This window comes from Enhydra lutris, unplaced genomic scaffold (genome assembly GCF_002288905.1).
Source record: "Enhydra lutris kenyoni isolate GAN:26980312 unplaced genomic scaffold, ASM228890v2 scaffoldscaffold38, whole genome shotgun sequence".
In the NCBI taxonomy this organism is placed as follows: domain Eukaryota; kingdom Metazoa; phylum Chordata; class Mammalia; order Carnivora; family Mustelidae; genus Enhydra; species Enhydra lutris.
This window is the reverse complement of record NW_019154122.1, coordinates 10,442,487-10,465,538: the sequence shown is the minus strand read 5'-3', so window position 1 is coordinate 10,465,538 and position 23,052 is coordinate 10,442,487. Positions and strand designations below refer to the sequence as shown.

Below are 23,052 nucleotides of genomic sequence, written 5' to 3'. Positions count from 1 at the left end.
CCCAAATTTGCAGTACTAACAAGTGCCCAGGTGATAGTGATGCTGGTCCCGAGCCAACATTTTAAGAGTAATTGGCTTAGAGAAATTCTCCAAAGTGGGGTCGAAGAGAGTTGTACAGAAATGTCCATAGTAGCTCTGTTCACAACAGCAAAAAACCAAAAACCCAACCCAAAAGTCCATCAATAAGAAATGAAAAAATAGTGATATTGCCTTACAGTGGAATATTACACAGCACTGAAAAACAGATGACCTGTGTTACACACAGCAATAGAGATGAATATTAGCAACCTAATTTTGAATGAAAAAAGCAAGTTGCAGAGAAATACATACTTTTGGGAAACTTTTTGTTGTTGTTGTTCAAAAACAAGCAAATTAACTAATCAGTGTTTAGATATATATACATATGTGATAAAACTATTTTAAGAAAATCAAAGGAAAGGTAAGTACCAAATTTGTGATGGTGTTAGCTTTGGAGGTTGGCAGAAAGACTTTGGGGGGGAAATCCTATAGTGCTGGTGATGTTTTTTGTTCTTAAGTTATGCAGTTCATTTGATTATAGTGCTTTATAGTTCATGTTTATGTTATCTATTTTTTGCACATGTCCCTTATTCAATAATTTTTATAAAGGCAAATTGAAATGAGAATAACTTTCTCACTGTGATCCATTATTATTTAATGGAATGGAAAACACTTTGTGTGGGTATGAAAAATTACACACTTCTTGGCAGGGATGTGGAGAATGAGGAATTCTTTTTTCTTTTTTTTTTTTTTTAAGATTTTATTTATTCATTTGACAAACAGAGATCACAAGTAGGCAGAGAGGCAGGAAGAGAGGGGGAAGCAGGCTCCCTACTGAGCAGAGGACCCCAGGACCCTGAGATCATGACCTGAGCCGAAGGCAGAGGCTTTAACCCACTGAGCCACCCAGGTGCCTCGAGGAATTCTTTTATAGATGTTTTCACAGATGTCTTCACTTTGATCCAGATATTGGGTATTAGAGGAACTTAAACCCTCTCAGTATCCCTCACTTGATCTCTTCTGGTTTAGAACAGTCCCCTAACATCAATTCCAAAAAGAGAAATGTTTAGGATGCCTGCGTGGCTCTATCAGTTTAATGTCTGGCTTCTGCTTGGGTGATGGTCTCAGGGTCTTGGGATCGGCCCGCGTGAGGCTCCCCGTTCAGGGGGTGAGTCTGCTTGTCCCTCTCCCTCTGCCCCTCCACCCCAAATAAATAAAATCTTTAAAAGAGAGAGAGAGTGAGAAATAGAAAGGCTTAGTTCTTCAGGACCTCTCTTCCTAAACAATATCAGCATACAGGGGAGATTTTCTCATGGGAGTAGTGGTGAAATGCTGTACTTATTAGACAGAGTGTGACAGCTCTGGCTTTGTCCTTGGGCATCTACCTTGCTTTTGGGCTTGACCTCTGTCCTTGCTGAATTGCCTGGTGACGTCATTGGTGCCGCCTGCTCTTAAGCCATGAGCTGGCATCTGCTATCATCGCTGATTCTCGGCTCTGCTACTTGCTCTGATCTGAGGTCATTGCCATGTGAGGTCTCCCTGTCAGGCTTCTGTTAAGACCTGTGATCCTCTTAGCATCTCTCTCCCCTCTGGGAAGACATAAGGGACTTCCCTCCGTGGGGCGCCAACTGTGCCATTTCATGGTCACCTCTCTGGAAGCTGGACACCTCCCTCCACTGTGCCACACTTCTTCCTTCTCACCATGTTGTTGGTTCTGGAAGCAGAAACTGGTCCATGTGTTCTTGGGATGTGCCCTCAACTTGTCTGGGGTTTCTGTCTTCTTGCCATCACCCCCTACCTTAGGCAGAGCCGCAAGGGACCCAGGCAACATCTTCTCTCCCTTTCTCCTCCTTCTGCGTGTCTTGACTCTTCCATCTCATGTCAGAAACATCCATCGTGTCCTCCTAGCCTCCACTCTTTCTTTTTGTCTTCTCTTTGCATGGCTCTCCCAGAGCTCTCCCTCAGAGCCATGCATCTGGGTCAAGATCCAAAGTATGGAAGAGGCCGGGCCGTACAATCAAATTGTCGTCGCTCGCCATAACTGAATTCAGAATAACCCAACCCAGGTCCAAAATCCCCAGTTCTAAAACTAGATTTCACTTTTCACAGAAATATCCATATGACAAAAAAGACAGAAAGCCCTCTTTGCTTAAAGGAGGCTGCATGTACACCCCCGTTTCGAGTGGTCACCTCCTCGCCCTTGGAGGGGTTCTACAGCCCATAGACAGTGCACCGTTGTACAATTAAGGGTGATTAAGAGATCGTCTTTCCACCACAAATTGGAAGAAAAACGACAAACAGGGCAGTAGAGTCACGTTAGCCACGAGAGCACAAGTGAGCTAAGAATTTGAAAATTGATGTTCTTTAAACTTTGCTGCCCATGTTTGTCACCTGAGGGTCAGCACCCCTCCAATCCCCATGCAAGATTGTCCCTCTGCTCCACTGACATCTTTTATCATTTTTATAACCCTTCCCACAACCTCCACATACCGCATTTACCTCTGTACCTATCATCCGTCTCCCCCACAGAACGTGAGAGGCTCGGAAACGGCCACCCGGTTGCCTTGGACCCTGCCATGTCCCTGGAGCCCAGGACACTGCCTGGCACACAGTCGCAGGTCCATAGGTGGTTGTTGAACTAAGGAATACATCATCTGTATTGTAACTGCCTGCTGTTGGGGGCAGTCATTAAAAGGTGATCAGGTTCCCTAGCTCTGCTAAGGAAAACAGTTAAATCCCTCCAGTAACATCTCCCGGAAACTGTTTTGTGCCTCTCACACACCTCGGGATGCCCGCTTACATGCTGCTCTGATGTAAGATAAGTCCTTGCTCTGTCAGAAGGCAGTTGAGGACAGGGTGGGGGGGGCCGGGGCTCTGGGTATTGGACTGCTAACATTAAAGCTGTTTTCTTCCAGCTTTATTAAGTTTTAAGCCCTTTCCTGTTTTTCTATCATGGACAGACCCACCTCTTGGCAGACACTAATGTCTGAATTTTTAAAATTAGATTCCCGAATGGTGATGAAAACTGATTTGGGACCTCAACAAAAGATTTCAAAATACCAGCAAAATCCAGGCTGTTCCTTAGGGATGGTACCCATTGGAGGGAGGTGGTGGGGGAGGGGGAGGCCTATCCTCTGGGCCTCTTGACCTCATCCTTGGGGAGGGGACTAGCAGTTCTGGGCAGGGAATTCCAGGCTGGGACAACACAAGGTCTGTGGTTGGGGGTTTGCTGTCATTGCCCTCAGCGTGCAAGCAGGAGCTGGTGGGATGCAGGAGGAGGTTGCTCAAGGCTTCAACACACAGCCATCCTCACAGGTCATTGATCTCATTGACACTCAGGGGCCTCATCACCGACATTTCCACAAGCCCAGCTTTGGTTTCCACCCAGGGACACTGAGGGAGAGAAAGCGGGAAATGGATGTCTTCAAGGTCACCAGCCTTAGAGAGAGCAGTAAGATAAACACTGGCCTCTCAGGCCTGTCCCTACTCGACTTCACAGCCTCCCACACTGAGACGCATTCATTCAGATTGTTTTCCAAGCAGTGCTGAGTCTCCATAATGAAGGGCTCTCTGAGCACACCAATGAAAGGAGCTTTCTGTGTGTATCGGTCAGAATTGAAAAAAAATGTCGCCCTCCCTCCTCCCCAGTGGTTGTCTGTCCATTAAAAACTCAGTGTTGATTAGAAAAAAAAAAAAAAAAAAAAAAAAAAAAAAAAAAAAACATATAAAACAAAACAAAACACAAAACAAACAAAAAACCGACTATGCTCCCAACCCATAAAAGCAATCGTGACCCTCCCCTCCCAACCACCCCGAATACCGGAATTCAAATCGGCTGGTGGATTCAGCCATTTTTTTCTTTGTTTGGGGGGTGGGGGGTGGGCAGGATGCAAATAAGTGATGTGTTGTGGTGGAAAAAAAAAAATTACCAGTGGCCCGAGTGAGTCCTTTCTGCATTTCTTTGTTGCGATGTGGAAGCAGCAGCAGATTTAGTTGATGAAATGGGGCTTTTCACCTCCCCGGGGAAGGGGACGTTCACGCCCTTGGCCAGGGCAGAGCTCTGCGTTCTCCCAGCGTCTGAGGACCTCACCCTGCACCCAGCAGAGAGGCCCAAGGCTCCCCCAGGACAACAAAGCACACAGAAGCCTGTCAATTCACAGAGTTGAATGTTTTCCTTCTTGCTTCAAGCAAACGCCTGATGCTTTTAATAGACCCGTGAAAAATGAACCAACACACCTGGTTCCTTGTCCCCAGAAGGCACAGGGCCCCGGCCAGCCCGTGAAAAGTCAAGGCTCCCGTACCAAAATGAGGGGTGAACGTGGACCTGTGGCGCCAGGGGAGGCCGGAGGACGGCCAGCTCCCACCAAACCCAGGAGATGTGGCAGGTGTGCCGCACCCCGCGTGTGCCACTGGCAGAGCTGGGCAGGCTATACTCATCCGTGTGTGTTTTTTGAATGAGGGAGTCAGTTACGATAGTAAATGAGCGATGGCATCCTGAGTGCTGTTAGACCGAATAAAATGACGAAATGGGTAAAATGTGTCTTTAGCATCCCAAGGCTTCCTCCTTCCCGGCAAATTCCAAGAAACCAGTCCCCTGGATGCGCAAGCAACACCTGCTCTTGGTTTTGTCTTTGCAAAGACAGGCCGGCCTGTGGCGTGTCATGTGCCATTGATTCAGTCTCTGGGCTGGGCTGGAGCGGGGTGTGTGCGTGTGTGTTTGTGTGTGTGTGTGTGTGTGTGTGTCCTGGATGGTGAGAATCTTCCAGCAGGCCAGATAAAATCTCTTTCCTTTTGCAACAATTTATGAAGCACAAACCGGAGGCGAGGGCTACAAAGATGAATGGATCAGTAAGGCCCTGGCTTCGGGGAGCTCCAGATAGCCTCGGGGAGGGGGGCAGCATCGCTTAGCCTCGGGAAGGGGGGGCACCATCGCTTAGAAGACGTTGGGCTCAGTCCTTCACAGCGGGATGGGGTTGGGTGGTCCTAATGCTGGGAGGAGGTCCAGCCAGGCAGAGGGACAGGGCAGGGTTTTTAAATTGGGGACACACACAGATTTCCCCAGGGGCATGCCAGCAAGGGAGCGATTTCTCAAATCCTCAACATCCATAAATGTTCCTCTAAAACCGTAGGGACAGATGAATCAGCATCTTCACAAATAACCCCTCTCCTGTTTACAAAAGACAGGCAGCTCCTTATGCAAGCCCCAGTTTTATTATGGAGCATTTTCTGGGATGAAAAAAATATGTTTTAGCCTCGGGGGCCCAGGGTATACACTGGTTTTCCCTGTTTTCGCATGCGTCCTGTTAAGGGTAGAGCATGGCCCAGGTTGGCTCGTCCTAAACTCCCGATCAGAATGCCTTATACGGGGGATCAAAGTTAACACTTGCCTGTGTTGGGAACTGCCATTCTGAGCCTCCTCCATGATGCACTGAAAAGAACTCCGGTCATTTCTGCCTCCTCCATCCAAAAATGCATACCTGAATCTAATCATGAGGAAAGATCAGATAAACCCAGACTGAAGGACGTTCTACAAAGTAACTAGCCTGTCATCTTCGGAAAGCATCAAGCTCAAGCAAGACAAAGAAAGGCAGTGTTCCCACATCTTCTGGGGACGTGACAGCCAAGTGCAATGTGTGGCCTTGGATTTGATTCTGGAAAAAAAAGAAAAAATCTGTGAAGGATACAATTGGGACAGCCGTCAAAATTTGAATACGGATTGTGGATTAGATAATAGTATTGTATTCATATTAGATTCTGTGCTTTGGCCAATCCCACAGCACTTACAAAAGAAAAGGTCTTTGTCTTTAGGGAATTCAGGTCCAAGTATTTAAGGCTACAGGGCAGAACCTCCATTACTCTCAAGCGATTCCGACCAAAACCCACATGCAAACATTTTAGATCCAGAGGTAACAACGACAAAGAAGCAAATAGGGCAGAACACAAAGAGGTGAATCCAGATAAATCTGAAATTAGGTCAAAAGAAAAAAAAATGCAAACACACAAGGAAATCCAGACACATAAAAATTTTTCTATTTTCCTGGCTTCCGCATTCTCTTTAATGAATATATATTTTTTACCATGAAAAATTGATAAATGCACACCATTTTTTAAAATAAGAATTTCTGGCGTTGCCTGGTTGGCTCAGTCAGTAGAGCATGAGACTTCCTCTCAGGGTTGTAAGTTCAAGCCCCATGGTGGGTATAGAGTTTATATATAAAAAAATTTAATAAATAGATAAAAATAATTTAAAAATAAAAATAAATTTTAGAAAAGAGTATCTGTTAGGGAGGCTCATTCTCTTAAGCGTAACTGGAAAGTTTTCTAGATCTTCTATCAAAAAATGCCCATACATATGGATTAAAACTCATAAAGTTTTCATGTAACTTTTTCATGGTCAGCACTTATTCAATGTTAACAAATTGTATCATGGAGTATTTTTTCCAATGACAGTCCGTCTTCACCTTATTCCTTTTTATGAAGTAGTTAATATGTTCTACCTCCTGCTAAGCATATACTTACTTAACTCTGTGATTAAAGATGTCTGGTATCTTGTTTCTCAAAATTCTCTTTGGGGGTCTGCAAGCAAAATCGTGTGCACGAGCATGGGCATGAGTTTGATTCTGACCGTTGGAAGGGGCAGTCATCCTTGGGGAGACCCCTAGGGGAGTTCTGGCAAATAGAAATCCAAGCCAGCTCTCCATCATTTTTGGAATGGCAGGATCCAGCCTCCAGGTAGGGTCCTGGTGCCGAGCACTCGTTCCTGCATAGAACTAGGACATAATCCGGCTTCCCAGAGGGGTCCTTGGGGGACCCTGGACAGGGATCCTGGAGGGCTCCTAGGGATAAGGCCCAAGGTGAGGGCTGGACCTAACAGAGGACAAGCTGATGCCAAGTCCTCATGTACCAGACCAGCTGGGTGTCCTAAGGTGGAAAGGAACCAGTTCCACTGGGCCCATGCGGAGAACCTCTGACAGAGGTGCTGGCTGAGGATTCCAGCGGGCACAGGGGGGCACAGGTGGGCGCTGGAGGATTCAAGAGGCTGAGAATCAGGCAGGGCCTGGCAGAAACAACCATCATAGGATTCATGGCAATTACAGTGTTGGTTGTGCACACAGTCCTTCCAAGTAGGAATAGCAAGCCCATTTTAAAGATACAGAAACTGAGACTTGCATTGCCCGAGGCCACCATGGAGCTGAACTGTTGAAGCTGTCTTAGAAGTGATTCTAAAACACTGAGGCTCCTTCCAGCAAACCAAGCTGCTGTGAGTTCCTACAGCCCCACACCACCCCCCACCTGCCTTCCCCACTCTCAGCCTCATCCCATTCCTGCTAAATACATTTTGGACCCAGCTGTACACCTAAGTGCATGATTTACTCCCGAGTCACAGAGCTCACCTTGACATCAGATGCCATCTGGAGCAGTGTGTGCTGAGAAGTAAGAGAATATGCTTGAGAAAGCTTCCCAGAGAGCATGGGGAAGCTCTCGGACTCTGAGGGGGCCCCCAGAGCAGGCAGGGGGAATGAGAGATCCTGACTTCTACTCTCCAGCATCCCTCCGCATGGAGGCTCTCAGGTAGGCTCTGCGTCTTCTCCTTCTGCAGCCTAGTCCCCCACCCACAGGGGCATCCTGCTCCCTAAAAGCAACTTGGAGACCTCTCCCTCTAGATCCTTAAGCAAAACACAGCCCTATCAATAGGCTTGAGTTGTGCAATAGAAGGACAGCGGTCCTGCCACTCGCTTCAGATGACCCTGGACTGTTTGCGTTGTCTCTAAAGCAGTGGTTCTCCAAGTAGGGCCCCAGGGCCCATGTGTCACCTGGGAACTGGTTAGAAATGCAAACCCTCGGAGCCTACTCTTGATCTACAATCAGAAACTCAGGAGTGGGGCCCAGATCAGTGTCTTAATTTAAAAAAAATTTGGGGGGGCGCCTGGGTGGCTTAGTGGGTTAAAGCCTCTGCCTTCATCTCAGGTCATGATCCCGGGGTCCTGGGATCGAGCCCCGCATCGGGCTCTCTGCTCAGCAGGGAGCCTGCTTCCCCCTCTCTCTCTCTGCCTGCCTCTCTGCCTATTTGTGATCTGTCTGTCAAATAAATAAATAAAATCCTTAAAAAAAAATTTTTTTTAAAGAAGCTCTATGCCCACTGTGGGACTCGAACTCAGGGTCCTGGGCTCAAGAGTTGCGTGCTCCACGGCTCCACCGAATGAACAGGCCAGAAGCCCCTCGAGATCTTAATTCTAACCAGCCAGTCCTCCACACAAATTTGGTACACACTTGCTTTGGAAACCACTTTGGGAACCCGTTTCCTTATGTAACGGGTTTTATCAGTGTTCTTACCCCAGGGATTATTTTGAAGATTAAATGAGATGGTGTTAGAGTTCCCGGTGAACGGGGTGAATGTCACTGTTACCTTACCAGTCGCTGTTTTGGGGGGCCCAAACTCAAAGAATGGAGGAATCTCCTGGCAAATCCTCTCTGCTTGTTTCCTGCTTCCCCTCATCTGGGCTGGTCTCAGGCTTCCAAATCTGATATGCTTTATCAAAGGCTCTTTAGCCTAACCCTGAGTCACTCAGAGGCAACCCGGCTCTGACCCCTATGCCCGAGACTGAGACCAGCATCACCTCTCTCTCCTCTGCTGTTTGCATTGCTGAGGAAGGTCCGTCCACTAGTTCCCACAGCCTCCCTCCCGTTACTCAAGCCAACAGCATCTGGACCATGTCCATAGACTCCTTTGGTCCTGTCCCTGTCCCTCTCCCCCTCCCCAAGATGGCCTCCAACACGACGCACTCCTTATGCCCTCCCCCTCCTCCATCCTCTACCAGAAGGTCAAGTAACCAACCTTGTAGAATTTAGACTCATTCCCCAACCCCCAAACCCCTATCCCCGCAGGCAGGTGCCTGGTGGTGGAGGTGGGGAGAAGGGCATCTCCTTGAGTAACAACCTAGCCCCAAGCACCCCTCCAGATTAGCTGATTTTAACCCATTCTCTCCCACCCAGGCTTCATTCCATCCCCGTTTCCAAGTGAAGAGAGTGTCTTTTTCTTTCTTTTATTCAATCTTTTTTTTTTTTAACTTTAGAATGGATTTGCATCTTTTCTCCATCTAACAGGCGGTATCATTCCATCTGTGAACAAACATTCCTGATAATGCAGTAATAACTAGCTACTAAAAGATGGGGGAGGCAGCCTGATTATCTTCTTTGTTTTATCTCTACACTTTCGACCCCTTGACCCTGGGGACCCTTTAGGTCAGATGTCAACTCCTATCTTGTAGCCCCAGGATAAGACATTGTCTAGATCTTCAAAAATGCAGACTCTCCCCACAGGAGACCCACAGGAGTGCACCTGCACTAACCACACCATGGTGTTTCACACGCGGTTCGAGAAGCAAGGCCAGAGGATAGGGTTTATTGAATACCCCTGTGGACAAGTTCTCCTGCGATCCTGACTTAACACGTAAATTCCCAAAGGGCCTGATTTAAGGAGTTGGGGGTGGAGCCCAGAAATCTGAGCCTTTAAAGCAACCAACCCCTTGTGATTTTTATGACACAATACATTTGGAATCAGGGTCTGGGATGAGGATCTGAAAATAACGAATTTTCATTCCAGCCAGGGGTTTTGGGGCTTTACGTCTTCAGGTTCTTTCTGTGGAATGGAATTTGTGGCATCTGGGAAGGGGCAGAAACCACAACCCTATCGCCTCTTCTCAAAAAATTTTCTTTTTGGGACACCTGGGTGCCTCAGTCAGTTAAGCAGCTGCCTTTGGCTCTGGTTATGATCCCAGGGTCCTGGGGATCAAAGCCACCAGCATGGCATCGGGCTCCGTGCTCAGCCGGGAGCCTGCTTCTTCCTCTGCCTCTCTCTCTGCCGCTCCCCCTGCTTATGCTCTCTTGTGCTCTGTCAAATAAATAAAACTTTTAAAAATTTTTTTCTTTTTAAAAGAATTCCAACAGTTCAGAAGAAAAGTTAAACCCCCTGCACCCCCCCCCCCACCCACAAGTTTATCTGTTGCTAACACCCAGTACCTGAGATCAGGGCAAGATTGTTTAAAGCAGTAAAGTGGGGATTATGGGGCCACATTCCAGGATTAAAAGGGATGGAAGCAAACACAGATTTGGTGATCAGGTGGGTCCTTGGCCATCCCTGGGCTGTGGCACCTCACTCACTGCCCGTGGCTGTCCGTCTGCTCGTCCATCTGTCCATCTGTCTGTTCGTCCATTCAGCACCACAACATTGCATCCCAAGTGAGGAGAAGCCCATCTCCAACAACCTTTTTTCTAAAACTGTCAGAGCTGGAGAGTCCGCCAAACTCCCCACCAGCTCTCGGGGGGGGGGCAGCCCCCCACCCCCACCCCAGAGCCACTCTACCAGCCCAATCCGCCCCTGGCCCACCCAGATAAGGACGGACACTTAAAAAAAAAAAAATCAAATTCAATATTTACAAGAACAATCCCAGGCTCGGTTGTAAAATTACTGGCCACACAAGGAAGAGTTTACTTCTCCTAACAAATAAACAAAAAGCCTTGTGCCTTACTCTTTAGAAAAAAACACAAAAAACAAAAAAACAAAACCCCAGAATAATAAAGTAAAATATTTTTTAAAAATAAAATAAATTGCTCACTGAAGTTCCCCCTTCCCCTCCTGTTGGGGCTCAGGGCTCTTCCCAAGTCCCGGGGCAGCCCGGCAGCTGTGGCCCTGTAACTTTAAACCTGGCCTGAGGTCATCATTTTAGCGCTAGCCAAACAGAGGCAGAGGGCGGTCCTAGTGAGCCCCAGACGGAGACCACCTTAGGGCCAGCAGCTCCCCGCCCTCCTAGGGAGAGATAAATGCTGACTCCTCGCAAAGTTTCCAATTGCAAAGTTTGCTCCTCAGCCACAGAGGGAGAAGGAAGCTTGGGGATCCCTCCTGTGCTGGGTTTTGCTTTTATTTTTTTATTTTTTTTGCTCCCGCCTCCCAGCCCCTGTTCTCTGGCCCCACTGGGCCTCTGACTACAGAGCTTTTTCATCTAACCCCCAGCACAGAAACCAAGGGCTCGGCCCCACAGAGGGCAAGTCAATCGAGAAGATGTGGAAGGTGCCAATTCTGCTCTTGGTTTTGGGAAGCTCGTGGCTCTGGGATCCAGCAGAAGGAGGTAAGACCCAGCAGAATGGCTCCCTGCCACCACTGCTGGCGGAGATGAGCGAGCTGAGACTTGCTGGAATGCCTGGGCCTGGTATTTGAGGTTGCCTGGGAGAGCCGAGGGGAGCTGGGAAGTGTGTGCGTGCCCCTGAGTCCAGGGGACCTGGAGAAGGAGAGAAAGAGGCTTGGCTGGTGCTGGGTGCCAAAGCAATGGCTGAGCGGGGTGGGAGGAGGAGCCCACGCATCTCACCCACAGGCAGCAAGGGAGGGGAACAGAGGGGACCTCCTTCCAGGGCAGCCCACCTCCGGCAACCCCCTGCTCAGCTCGTGAGACATAGGGTAGAAGGATAGAGGGTAAAAGGCTCCAGGGGAAGGAGCCTTCCCCTGGCTGGACTGGGCTTTCCTATGGGGCTGTGTTTTGAGGAATGCAGAAAGGCCTCAGAAGAAGTTGGCCCCCTGTATGGAGGTGGGGGGACTTTCAGCGATGGTTTCCCTATGGGGGCTGCCAGGTCTTACACCCTGCGCACCAACACTGGAAACCTTCAGGGCCCCATCCATGGGATGGTCTGGAAGAGGCCTCTGTTATCCTCCCTGGAGAGATAGTGCGCACAGAAGGACTGGAGTCGGTGGCGGGGGGCTCCTGAGTATCAGGAAGCAGGGGAGGATGGTTGTGAACCTTGCCGTTTAAGTTGGTTTCGGGCCGTGTGTTGAACTTGGCCAACATCAATGACTGAATGAGTGTTCGCGTCTACCTTAGACCGTTCCTGTATTAGATCTGATGGTGGGGGCTCCCCTGGCCCTTTCCCCTTCCTGACTCCTACCTCCCCTTCCCATCTTGCTTCCTTCTGTTGTCTGTCAACATTTGATTTGATTTTTCTTGGGCTTTTATTTTTATCTGTTTCCCCAACAGAATATAAGCTCCCAAGAACAGAGCTCTGTCTTAGCCTCGATCCCCAGGGCCAGAACAATAGCCGGCACATAGTATTTGCTCACTAAATACAGGTGGAAGGAACTGTAAGCTCACTAGTGATCTTTGGGGTTGGAGGCTGCTGAAAGGTAAACTCCTACATTTTCCAAATTGAGGATAGAGGTGGGTTGAGTACCAGGAAAATCCTTCTTGGAGGGAGTGATTGCGGGAGGGGTAGACTTGACCCAGGCATCTATAATTCCATGCGCAGACAGTAATACCCAGCCCTGGGGAAATTACACAGGGTGTATGACTGTCTGCCGGGCTGTAGGCTTCCGAGGGACTCGAGCAACTATCTTTATAGGGCCATGGGCTATTTGTGGCCGTCCTATCTTTGGAACTTCTCTTTCCCTTGGAACACACACAGCTCTGCACTTAACATTTCCCTTTTGGCGAGACAGCATGCAGATGATACCATTCGGTGCTCCCTGGGGCAAGGTGTGGGAGACCCCCAGACTGAGCCACATCCCAGGTCCGCTAAGGAAAGGCAGGCAGCATCCTCTGTGTCCTCCTAGGAAAGGGCTGACTGTAATTATCATTAAGCCAGTGTTTGAAAGTCAGAGGTCCTCTATCTGGAGTGGTTTTCAGGAGGGGGGAAACTGACCTAGGCATCTATAAATCTGGTCTGGGGGAAAAAAAAAACCCACCAGCTGCTAGTCGGTGCTAGAAACTGGCTGTTAAAGACAGAGCCAGCCCCCCATCTCCCACCCCCACCTCCCCAGGCTGTGGGGGGTGCTGGCTGTGTGTGGATGCTGATGGCAAGCAGCTGAGGCCCAGGAGGGGTTTTGTCTGAGGATAATGACCGCAGTGCAGAGAATATGGATGAATAACTTCATTGAGCTGAGCTATTGTGGCTCTTGGGGCTGGGGGTAATTATGGTGATGAATTTTATTATCCTTCTCCCAGGATCCTACTCCCCCACTGGGTTTCCCTCATCTCGTGTATAATCTGGTTCGGTTTTGTAATCTGGTCCCATGTGTCTGTCTCTTTGGAACTGAGTGGATTCAAAGGAGCTCTGTTGTCCACACATCTGGCATTTTCCTCAATTGTCAGGCCCCCGCCCTCGCTCTGAACTTGCATCCAAAACGCCGACATCGGTGCCTCTCCGTTAGTTGGTTTATTTTGTAAAATTCTGCAGGCGGCCACTTGCTGCAAGCCCGCACGTGATTTTCTGGGATGAGTCCACCCAGGATTCATCATGCGGCGAACAGATTTCCCTGTGATTTCCCCGAAATTCTTGGCAGTCAGTTTCGGTGCCCCTGAGGTCTTCAGGAGTTGCTAAGCGTTTTTGTTGCTCTGAAGGCATCCACCAAGCCTTTGAATAAACACCAGGTCCGTTCGAGTCTTTAGGAGGGAGGTCTATCCATTACATTGGTGTATGAGATCCAAAATGGAATTTAACGGAGTAAAAGCACATTTTTAAGAAGTATCCAAGCGTGAGAAGGTGAAGTCCGGACATGGTGAATAAGGCAGAATGCTGGCCGAGCCTTCTCTCTTTCTCTGGCCTCTGACATGTGTGGTCCATGAGTCCTTCCAGACCAGAGAATTATAAGGACCCCAAACCTTGGCATGATGGGAAGTGGTCTGGCCGAGTAGGGAGGACACCACCTCACTCCCATTTCCATCCCCACCATGTGCTAGGAATGTCACCATTCCCTCATTTAATCATCTCCTTCAATTATACATCATAATCTTCAGAATATGCCAGAACTAGGATTAAAAAATGAGTCTAGGGACGCCTGGATGGCTCAGTTGGTTAAGCAGCTGCCTTCAGTTTGGGTCATGATCCCAGCGTCCTGGGATCGAGTCCCACATCGGGCCCCTTGCTCGGCAGGGAGCCTGCTTCTCCCTCTGACTCTGCCTGCCTCTCTGTCTGCCTGTGCTCACTAGCTCTCTCTCTCTCTCTCTGACAAATTAAAAAAAAAAAAAAAAAAATGAGTCTAACTCCAAACCCCAAGCTCTTTCCAATATAGGACAAAGCCGCATGAAAAACTAAAGGTCGCACTTGAAATTAAAGATTAATGTCACTTCAAGCTCCTTACACATGAAAACAAAAAAATTGGGGTGCCTCGGTGGCTTGGTGGGTTGAGCGTCTGTCTCTGGCGAGGGCTTGATCCTGGGGTCCTGGGTACAAGCCCCGCATTAGCCTCCCTGCTCAGCAGGGAGCCTGCTTCTCCCTCTGCTCCCTGCTTGTACTCTTTCTTGCTATCTGTCTCTCTCTCAAATAAATGAATAAAGTTAAAAAAAAAAAAGGAAGAAATGTTAAAGGTATTAAAAAAGTCCTTTATGTTAAATATCTGCCGTGTTATTCCTGTAAGAATGAAGATGTCATAGTGCATTAAAATAGGGTCCATGAATTCATTCCCCAAAAGGTAACCCAGCATCTCCTGAGCTCTTGGTACAGAGCCAGGGGCAGGATTTGAGCTGTGTGCACTCTGGAGAGAGGCACGCCTAACTTTACAAAGCATTCCCCGAAGTCTTCGCCAGCAGAGCAACGGACCTGTGCTTTACATTCCGTTGGCTTATCTGAATATTTGTCATATTTCTGGCTCTAAGAACAGACATGCCAGGCTACAATGTATGGAAATGGTTCAGGGGAGGACGTAGAATGACGGGAGGCTCAGACACCTAGCAGTGCCCTTCTGAAACTCACTGGAGCGATCTCAGGAAGATTCTGCAAGGCTCTCCAAGGAAGTCCCTCAAGGAAATTCTCAGTGGGGCGATATGTTGGAAGAGAATCCAGTGATTGGGGGGATGGGGTGAGGAGCATTTCTATAGATAACTCAACAGTTACGGAGATAAGTCTTAGGATTCCCGCAGGGGTGGGCAAGAGATAAAAGCAACTCTGGATAGAAATCTTGAATCCTTTCCTTGTTGATTTCATCAAACTGTTTGGGAAAGGAAAGAGATCAGGCATTTTCTCCGCAGGCTAGGAGATGGAGCCGGGTTAGGGAACAACGGGAGTTCTGCCAACTTCATCCAGGCGGAGAAAACAAGGTGGCTGCTTCTGTCCTTGCGGCACTCCAGGCCCCACCAACCCCTGGCTCCCGGCGGGCTGGCCAGTCCAAGGCAAGCATTCCCTGGAGCTTCAAAGATAGGGGTGAGCAGGCTCTCCCTTCGTTTTGTCTGGCCAGGTGCTTTTCCCCAGGGAACTGCTCAGAGGAGGTGGGTTTGCTGTTTGAGGGGAATCTCGCTTAGGTCCAGAAGGAAACCTGCAGACCTGACCCCCTCATTCACTAGTTGTCGGAGGAGCTGCAAACTGACATTGTTTAGGGCAACCCTCAATTTCAGGCAGGGAGAAAGAAAAAACAAAAATCAGTAAGCAGAGGAAGATGGGCTGTCCACCTGTATCCAGGCGGATAAGGCTACCGGTGCCCCCAGGCAGTGGAGACAGAGTCACTGCAGACGTGGGGTCATAATTGACATTGTTAGTGTTTGAAACCTGCAGGGGGATGTCCGTTACACAGACTACAGATGGGAAGGGGGGAAAAGGCTCCAGAAGATAAGTAAACACATTATTGATGAGAATGCAGTATTTCCTGCAGTTCATTACAATGTCTCCATCCAGGAGAATAAAACATGACTACAACTGACAGAAAAAGCTGTTACCTAATGAATAGTATCCTGCCTGAGGAAGAAACGTGTCCGTTTGCATAGAATCCAGAAAGGGAGAGAAAAGGGATGAGAATTTGATGACGGTAAAGCTGCCCTGCCCAAGGAATTCATTTATTTAGCAAGTACATACTGAGTGACTGATCTGTGAGTCAGGCAAGGTACATGTTATCCCGGCTTACGGCTAGTATGCGAGATGTCCTACAGGGTGGCCTTGGGTGTTCTGATCTCAGTCACGGTGACTGTTCTACGATGAATCAGGGAGCCCTGTTCCATCACAGTCTGGAAATGATTCCATCTAAGAGCCCCACCCTTTGCCTTGTATATACACCAGGTATTCCAATCTTTCGAAGGGCAGTGCCTTGCTTAGCAAAGCGTACAACATTGGAAACACATTTCCTGTTATAAATAAACTATTGGGTTTCCTGGCCTCTTGTAAGTTTGGCTAATGTGAAACAGCATCATGTGAGCTGGATCACCCGGTAATAAGATTAAATTTCTGAAACTATAAAGCTAAGGGAACTAGATTCTGCATACGTGATGTTAACAGTAGTAACTATGTAATAATGGCTAACATCCACTGGCTTAGCACATTTCCAGCACTTTCCAAAACCTGGTTCATTTAATCTGTGCAACAGATCTACGAGGTAGGAACTATTTATATTTTATAGACCAGTGTAGAGGCTCAGAGAGGTTCAGGAACTTACACGCAGACACAGGTAGTAAGCAGGAATGGTGAGACTGTTGAATCCAGGCAACCCAACCCCAAAGCCCATGCTCCTAACCACTCAGCACGACGACCTCCTGTGCCTGGCCTCAAGGCTTCCAAGGACACCCAGAAAAGTCAGCCAGTTGATTTCTTCAAGTACCTCTTACAGCAGCAATACCACAGTTGTTAGATGCGTACTTCAGACTGAAGAATGAGGCTGGCATTGGGGTACCGAACTGAAGGACATGGGCCTGCCCCCTTAAGCATATACAGGGCATACACGTTAGTAAGAACTTTAAGAGGTAGAGAAGCATTAAGTGGGATCGCAGCTCACAGAGAGAGGCAAGACAGGTGTGTGTGGTGTACGTGTATAAAGAACATAGGAGACAACATAAAATGGCATGTCCTGAGCGGCAAGGGCCATTTTTGCTGCCCAGAGTTTGGCAATGAGATTTTTAAGCCATTGTTGGCTGGAGAAAGTCTTAGGGAGCAGATGGGGCTTGATCCTGGCTGTGAAAAATGGTAGGATTGGTTGGACACAGTGGCAGGGAAGGGAAGGGCAGTCTAGGCAGGAGAGATTGCTTGAGCAAAGGCACAGAAGTTAGAACAATCTGGAGTTTGTATGAGAAGATTCATGCAGGCTCACTGGTGTTGGAGTGGGAGTAGTTGGGAAGAAGGATGAGTCCCTGCTAAGGGGGAGAGCTGAACCTTTTTCTGTAGGCAAGAGGCAATAATAGCACATGGGAGTAAGGGGGGCCATGAATGGCAGTTGTCGGGAAAAAAAAATGACAAGAACCATATGGGATTGAATCTAGTTTAGGGGATCACTGGGGTGGGGTGGGGGTCAGGAGATGAGCGACTATGTGTGGTGACCACATAATAGGGGATGAGATCAGATTTGGGAGAATCGTAGCCAGCATGACTTAGAGCTTAGAATTTCCTGATTTCTTATTCTCTCATTTCTTGAGTCCCTAACTATTTACCTCTTACAACATAACGTTATTAATTTTTTTTTATTAGTAGGTAATTCACAGATCATAAAATTAGCTGTTCGAAATTGAATATGCAGAGGCACCTGGAGGGCTCAGTCAGTGCAGCATGTGACTCTTGATCTCGGGGTTGTGAGTTCGAGCCCCACGTTGGGTGTAGAGATGACTTAAAAATAAAATCTTAAATGGAGAAATAAATTGAATATCAAACCATTAGAAGTTGCTCCCCTTTCCCCTCTCCCCCATTTCCTGGCAGCCACAGAGCTACTTTTTGTCTGTCTGGATTTGCCCATTCTAGACATTTCACGTGAATGGAATCTGACAATATATGGCCTTCTGTGCCTTGTTTCTTTCACCTGGCATGATTTCAAGGTTCATTCTTGGTGTAGTGTGTGTGTCAGAATTTTATTAAACTCCAATGGCTGAATAATACTCAATCTGTTATTTATCTGTTCATGACCGATTGATGGACATTTGGCTTGCTTCTGCTCTGGGGCTATATGAATAGTGTGGCTAGGAGGATTCATATACAAATCTTTATGTGGATGGATATACCTAGGAATGTAATCGGCTAATCATATGGTAACTATGTGTAACTTTTTGAGGAACTGCCCAGCTGTTTTCCAAAGTAGCTACATTATTTTACATTTCCTACCAGTGATGCAGAAGGGTTCCAATTTATCCACATCCTTGCCAGCACATGTTATTTTCATGTTGTTTTGTTTCTTTTCATTTTTTGATGGTAGCCATCCTAATGGGTGGGAAGGGGTATCTCATTGTGATTTTGATTAGTATTTCTCTAATGACTGACAATGCTCAGTACCCTTTCATGTACTTGTTGGTCATTTACATATCTTCTTTTTTAAAAATATTTATTTTTAAGTACTCTCTACACCCAGCGTGGGGCTTGAACTTACAACCCGGAGATCAGGAGTCACATACTCCATCAACTGAGCCAGCCAGGTGCCCCCATATTTTCTTTCGAGCAATGTCTATTCAAATCCTATTCCCTCTTTAAAATTGAGTCATCTGTTTATTGTTGAAGTCTTTATATATTCTGGATACCAGACCCTTATCAGCCATAGGAATTGCAAATATTCTTCCCATTAAATTTCTTGGTGGTGTCCACTGAAGCAAAAATTTTAAAATTTTTGAAGTCCCATGTATCTGTTTTTTTTTTTCTCTTTTATTGCATGTATGGTTTGTATCATATCTAAGAACCCATTGCCTCATCCAAGGTCACAAAGGTTTACTCTTAGTTTACTTTCAAAAGTTGTGTAGTTTTAGATCTTACATTTAGTTCTGTGACTCATTTGGAGTTCCTTCTTACATGTGATATGAAGTAGAGGGCCCACTCTTTTCTTTTGCATGGGGCTGTCCGGGTGTCCCAGAACCATTAGTTGAAAAGGTAGTTCTTTCCCAGCAAGTTATCCTGGAACCTTTGTCAAAAATCAACTGCCCAGGGGAGCCTGGGTGGCTCAGTGGGTTAAACCTCTGCCTTCAGCTCGGGTCATGATCTCGGGGTCCTGGGATCGAGCCCCACATCGGGCTCTCTGGTGGCAGGGGACCTGCTTCTCCCTTCTCTCTGCCTGCCTCTCTGTCTACTTGTGATCTCTCTCTCTGTCAAATAAATAAAAATTAAAAAAATTTAAAAAAAAATCAACTGCCCATAAATGGAAGGGTTTATTTCTGGACCCTCAATTCTATTCCATTTTTCTAAACATCTATCCCTATGCCAATGCCACACAGTCTTGACCAGTATAGTTTTGCAGTAAGTTTCGAAGTTGGGAAGTGCAAGTCCTCCTACTTTGTTCTTTTTCAAGATTGCTTCGATTAATCACTGTATCTTGTTATTTGTGTATCTCTTGCCCGTTAGAGAAGAAGGCAGTACCCATGTCTTACTCAGCACTTGAAAGGACACATGATTGGTACACAGTAAACATTGATCAGGAGGAAGAGGGAGAAAACACAAAGATCCCAGACTTTGGGCAGAAACAACAAAGAAGCAGGTGATAGAAATATAAAAATCAGGTTGGAGGGATGATAGGTTTGGAACCAGTGTTAGAAGGAGGAGTTCAAGTTCATGCATTCTGTTTTAGATGCAGGGACTTGGAGGTAATAGTAGGACATCCAATTTGATGTATTTGATGGGTACCTGGAAAGATAATCAAAACGACATCAGAGGTACACCCTAGAGACACAGTTTGCTGCCTGAACTCCTCCCCATTCATCAGAACAAGGGGAAAAACATGGCAAGGAGGGTCAGAAGAGATTCACCCCAGCTAAGAACGATTGTTTTTAAAAATCTACCGAAGCACACTTCAAACTCCCGAGCCAGGCCCAGGATCAAGGCCAAGGGCAGCTAATGGAAACACGGCCACATTCTGCACATTCCTGTAAGGCCTCGTCCTCCTCGGTGCACAGCTGGGCTGTCTGTGAGCTACATGGGTGGATGGTGAGGTCAGAGCCAAAGGGGCTTCTCTTTTCACTCTTGCAAAATCAGGGCCTGCTCAGCTGACAGCGCCGAGTGAATCAGAAGCTCGGTTTCCGAGCAGATGGCGCGCGATTTCCCAAACACTCTGCCACCCCGTTGAGATGCTCTGCTCCGGGGCAGGACTTCTAAAACAGGTTTTAGTCATTTGGTTTTTCATGTACGAAACAGTTCTGTCTGTGAGGTGGCCTTTCCAAAGGGCCGCTGGACACAGTAAGTTCCAGAAAAGTTGTAACCGAGGTGTTGATTGCAGTTCACAAAGCTGAACTCATTTCCTCTTTTCCTGAGAACATTCTGCTCTTGGTCAACAGAAAAAACCTCTCCCCAGGTTGAGTAATCTTGGTAGAGGTTGTAATCAGCAGCCTTGAGTTTTAACACTTGAGGAGTTCTGAGCCCCAAGATTGTGGTTGGGGGGGGTGGGTAGTGGGTAAGCTGTTCTGTGAATGCTGAGAAGTGTGACTGTCCATGTATTCATTCATTCTGCTCTCGGAGACCAGGCCGGAGGCTGGGCCACAAACCTATAGCAGAATGGGATGCTGCTCCCAGGAAGTTTATGGATGCTAGCAGAGCAAAAGTAGTCAGTGTTGGTGTTATCAAGCCTCGTTCAAGTTTAGGGGGATCGCTTTCTCTAGGCACCCTGGGAAGGCGTGGAGGGAAGAAGCATCTCACCTCGGTCAGGTAGACGAGTAGGTAGGGTTTAGATGGGCAGTGGAGTTGGAAGGATGAAACTGCAGGTGACCTTGGCATCCAGAAGCCCACAGAGCAGCTTTGGTGCCATCCCAGCCCTGGCCACGTGGAGTAGAGAGCCTATGAGGGGAGCTGCAGAAAAGTGACAGGCCTACATACAGCCTGCATGACACAGTGGTTCGAGCGGGGTTAGGCGTCTAAGAGGCCCGATGTCTAATCCCTGCATCACCACTTTCTGGCTATGTGGGCGGTTTACTCTCAGCCTCGTGGTCCTTGGTTTCAATATGAGAATGACTTGAGTTTGTAAGGCTTTTGTAAAGAGTGCTTGGCACCATGTTTTGGACATTCTCCAATAAATTCAAAATAACAACCATTTTTACAATACCCACCTCCTTAGAAATGCAAACTGGTACAGCCACTCTGGAAAACAGTGTGGATGTTCCTCAAAAAATTAAAAATAGAACAACATGGGCACCTGGGTGGCTCAGTTGGTTAAGCGTCCAACTCTTGATTACAGCTCAGGTCATGATCTCAGGGTCCTGAGATTGAGCCCCAGGTGGGGCTTCGTGCTAGGCATGGAGCCTGTTTGGGATTCTCCCTCTCTCCCTCCACCTTTGCCCCTTCCCCTCCCCCCTGCTTGAACTCCCACTCTCTCAAAAAAAAGAAAGAAAAGAAAAGAAAAAGAACTACCATATGATCTAGTAATTCCACTACTGGGAGTTTATCCAAAGAAAATGAAAATACTAATTTGAAAAGATATATACATCCCTGTGTTTATAGCAACATTATTTACAATAGCCAAGATATGGCTACAACTCAAATGTCCATCCACAGAGGAATGGATAGAGAAGAATGGTAGATATAGACAATAGACTATTATTCAGCTCTAAAAAAGAATGAGATCTTGCCATTTGCAACGACATGGTTGGAGCTAGAGAGTGTAATGCTAAGTAAAATAAGTCAGAGAAAGACAAATACTATATGATTTCACTCCTCTGTGGAACTGAAGAAACAAAACAAAGGAAAAAAGAGAGAAACCAAAAAATAGACTCCTAACTATAGAGAACAAACTGGTGGATGCCAGAGGGGTGGTGGGTGTGGGGGGATGGGGGAAATAGGTGAAGGGGCCTTATTGTGACAAGCACTGACAAATGTGTAGAATTATGAGCCACTATATTGTGTACCTAAAACTAATATCACACTGTTATAATTATAGTGGACTTGAAAAAAATTAAATAATAAAATAAAATAAAATACCTCCTTGTTGGGTGGTCATGGAAAATAACCTTGAAGATTTGTGAAAGGCACACAGCGGGCCTCAGTTGACAGGTGGCTGGGAAGCCTGGTGTCCTGTCGAGAGGACTCCGTGTCCTGCTCCCTCCACCTACTGGTGACCTGTTGGGGGGTCTTGCTAGGGACCTGAAAGCTGAGTCCCCAGTCACCTGGCCCCTCTCCTTTCTTTACTGCTCATGTTCAGTGACAGAGACCTTCTGAATGCTGTGTCTTTGGGGCATGACGTCTAATCCCCCCCTCTTTGTAGTCCGGGAACAGGGCTCCAAATCTTAATCTGTAGCATTTCTCCTGATTTTCTCCCGAGGAACAAGTAACACTTGTCTGATCTCAGCCTTGACACGTCTCTCTTGAGTTTCATGGGAGAGGCACATGCCCCCGGTGCTGACAGTGGGTGATCACAGCTCAGTATCGGCCTGGGCCTGCAGGGGCCACCAGGATGGGACACACAAGTGGACAGGCTGCTGCTCACTACACCTTGAACAGCAACACCATGGAGCTCATCCACAGAGGGGATTGTCCTATTATCAGCCAAGTTCAGGGAAAGCTATTTAATAACTCTTGAGTGCAGCCCTGTGGACAGTAGCAAGAATATCACAACATAAGGGATAATTCAAAAGAAGTGTCGGTGTGTTCATTCAGTCGTTCAACAAACATCTGCTAACTACTTACCATGGTGCCAAGCACTGGGAATATGGGGCAGTGTGGGCTTTAGGTTAGCACTGTGCCTCCTGGAGGAAAATTATGGATACTGTGGGATACTGAGGGGCTGGACCGAGCCCTCAAGAAGCCGCCTAGATTTTCCACGGCCACACTTTTGATCCAGTAAGCAATTTACCAAGAGCCACAGGAAGGGTGGGTGTCGAGGGGAACTCACTGGCCACATCAGTGATCATACTGGTCGCAGCCCAGTGTCTGCCAGGAGCTGAAGGCCGGCACACAGCTCTGGGTCAGCAAGTGGTTTTCAAAATTCCAAGGAAAGGCTTCCTCACAAGGTCAGAGGACGGGCCAGCCTGTAGGCGAGAGGATTGATTCAAAAGATGTGGTAAATAAAAGCAAAGGTCCTAACACCTTTCTTCTGGTTGCAGAAGCCTACTTGCTGGTAACTAAGGGAGCAGCATCAAACAGTTCAATTTGGGCCATTTGAATTGAGATGAAGGACCCTACGAAGATCTG

The 23,052-nt window shown here is 47.4% G+C and overlaps 1 protein-coding gene across 3 annotated transcripts in view; it reads left to right on the top strand.

The window, feature by feature from the left end:
- Window positions 1–10,919: 10,919 nt before the first annotated feature.
- The window catches only part of LOC111154754 (podoplanin), a 29,092-nt gene continuing 16,959 nt past the window's right edge, over window positions 10,920–23,052 (top strand). For all 3 annotated transcript variants that reach the window (XM_022514647.1, XM_022514645.1, XM_022514646.1), the window contains exon 1: window positions 10,920–11,144. In XM_022514647.1, coding sequence (XP_022370355.1) covers window positions 11,078–11,144 — 67 coding nt within the window. In that variant the 5' untranslated portion in view covers window positions 10,920–11,077. The remainder of the gene's footprint in view (window positions 11,145–23,052) is intronic.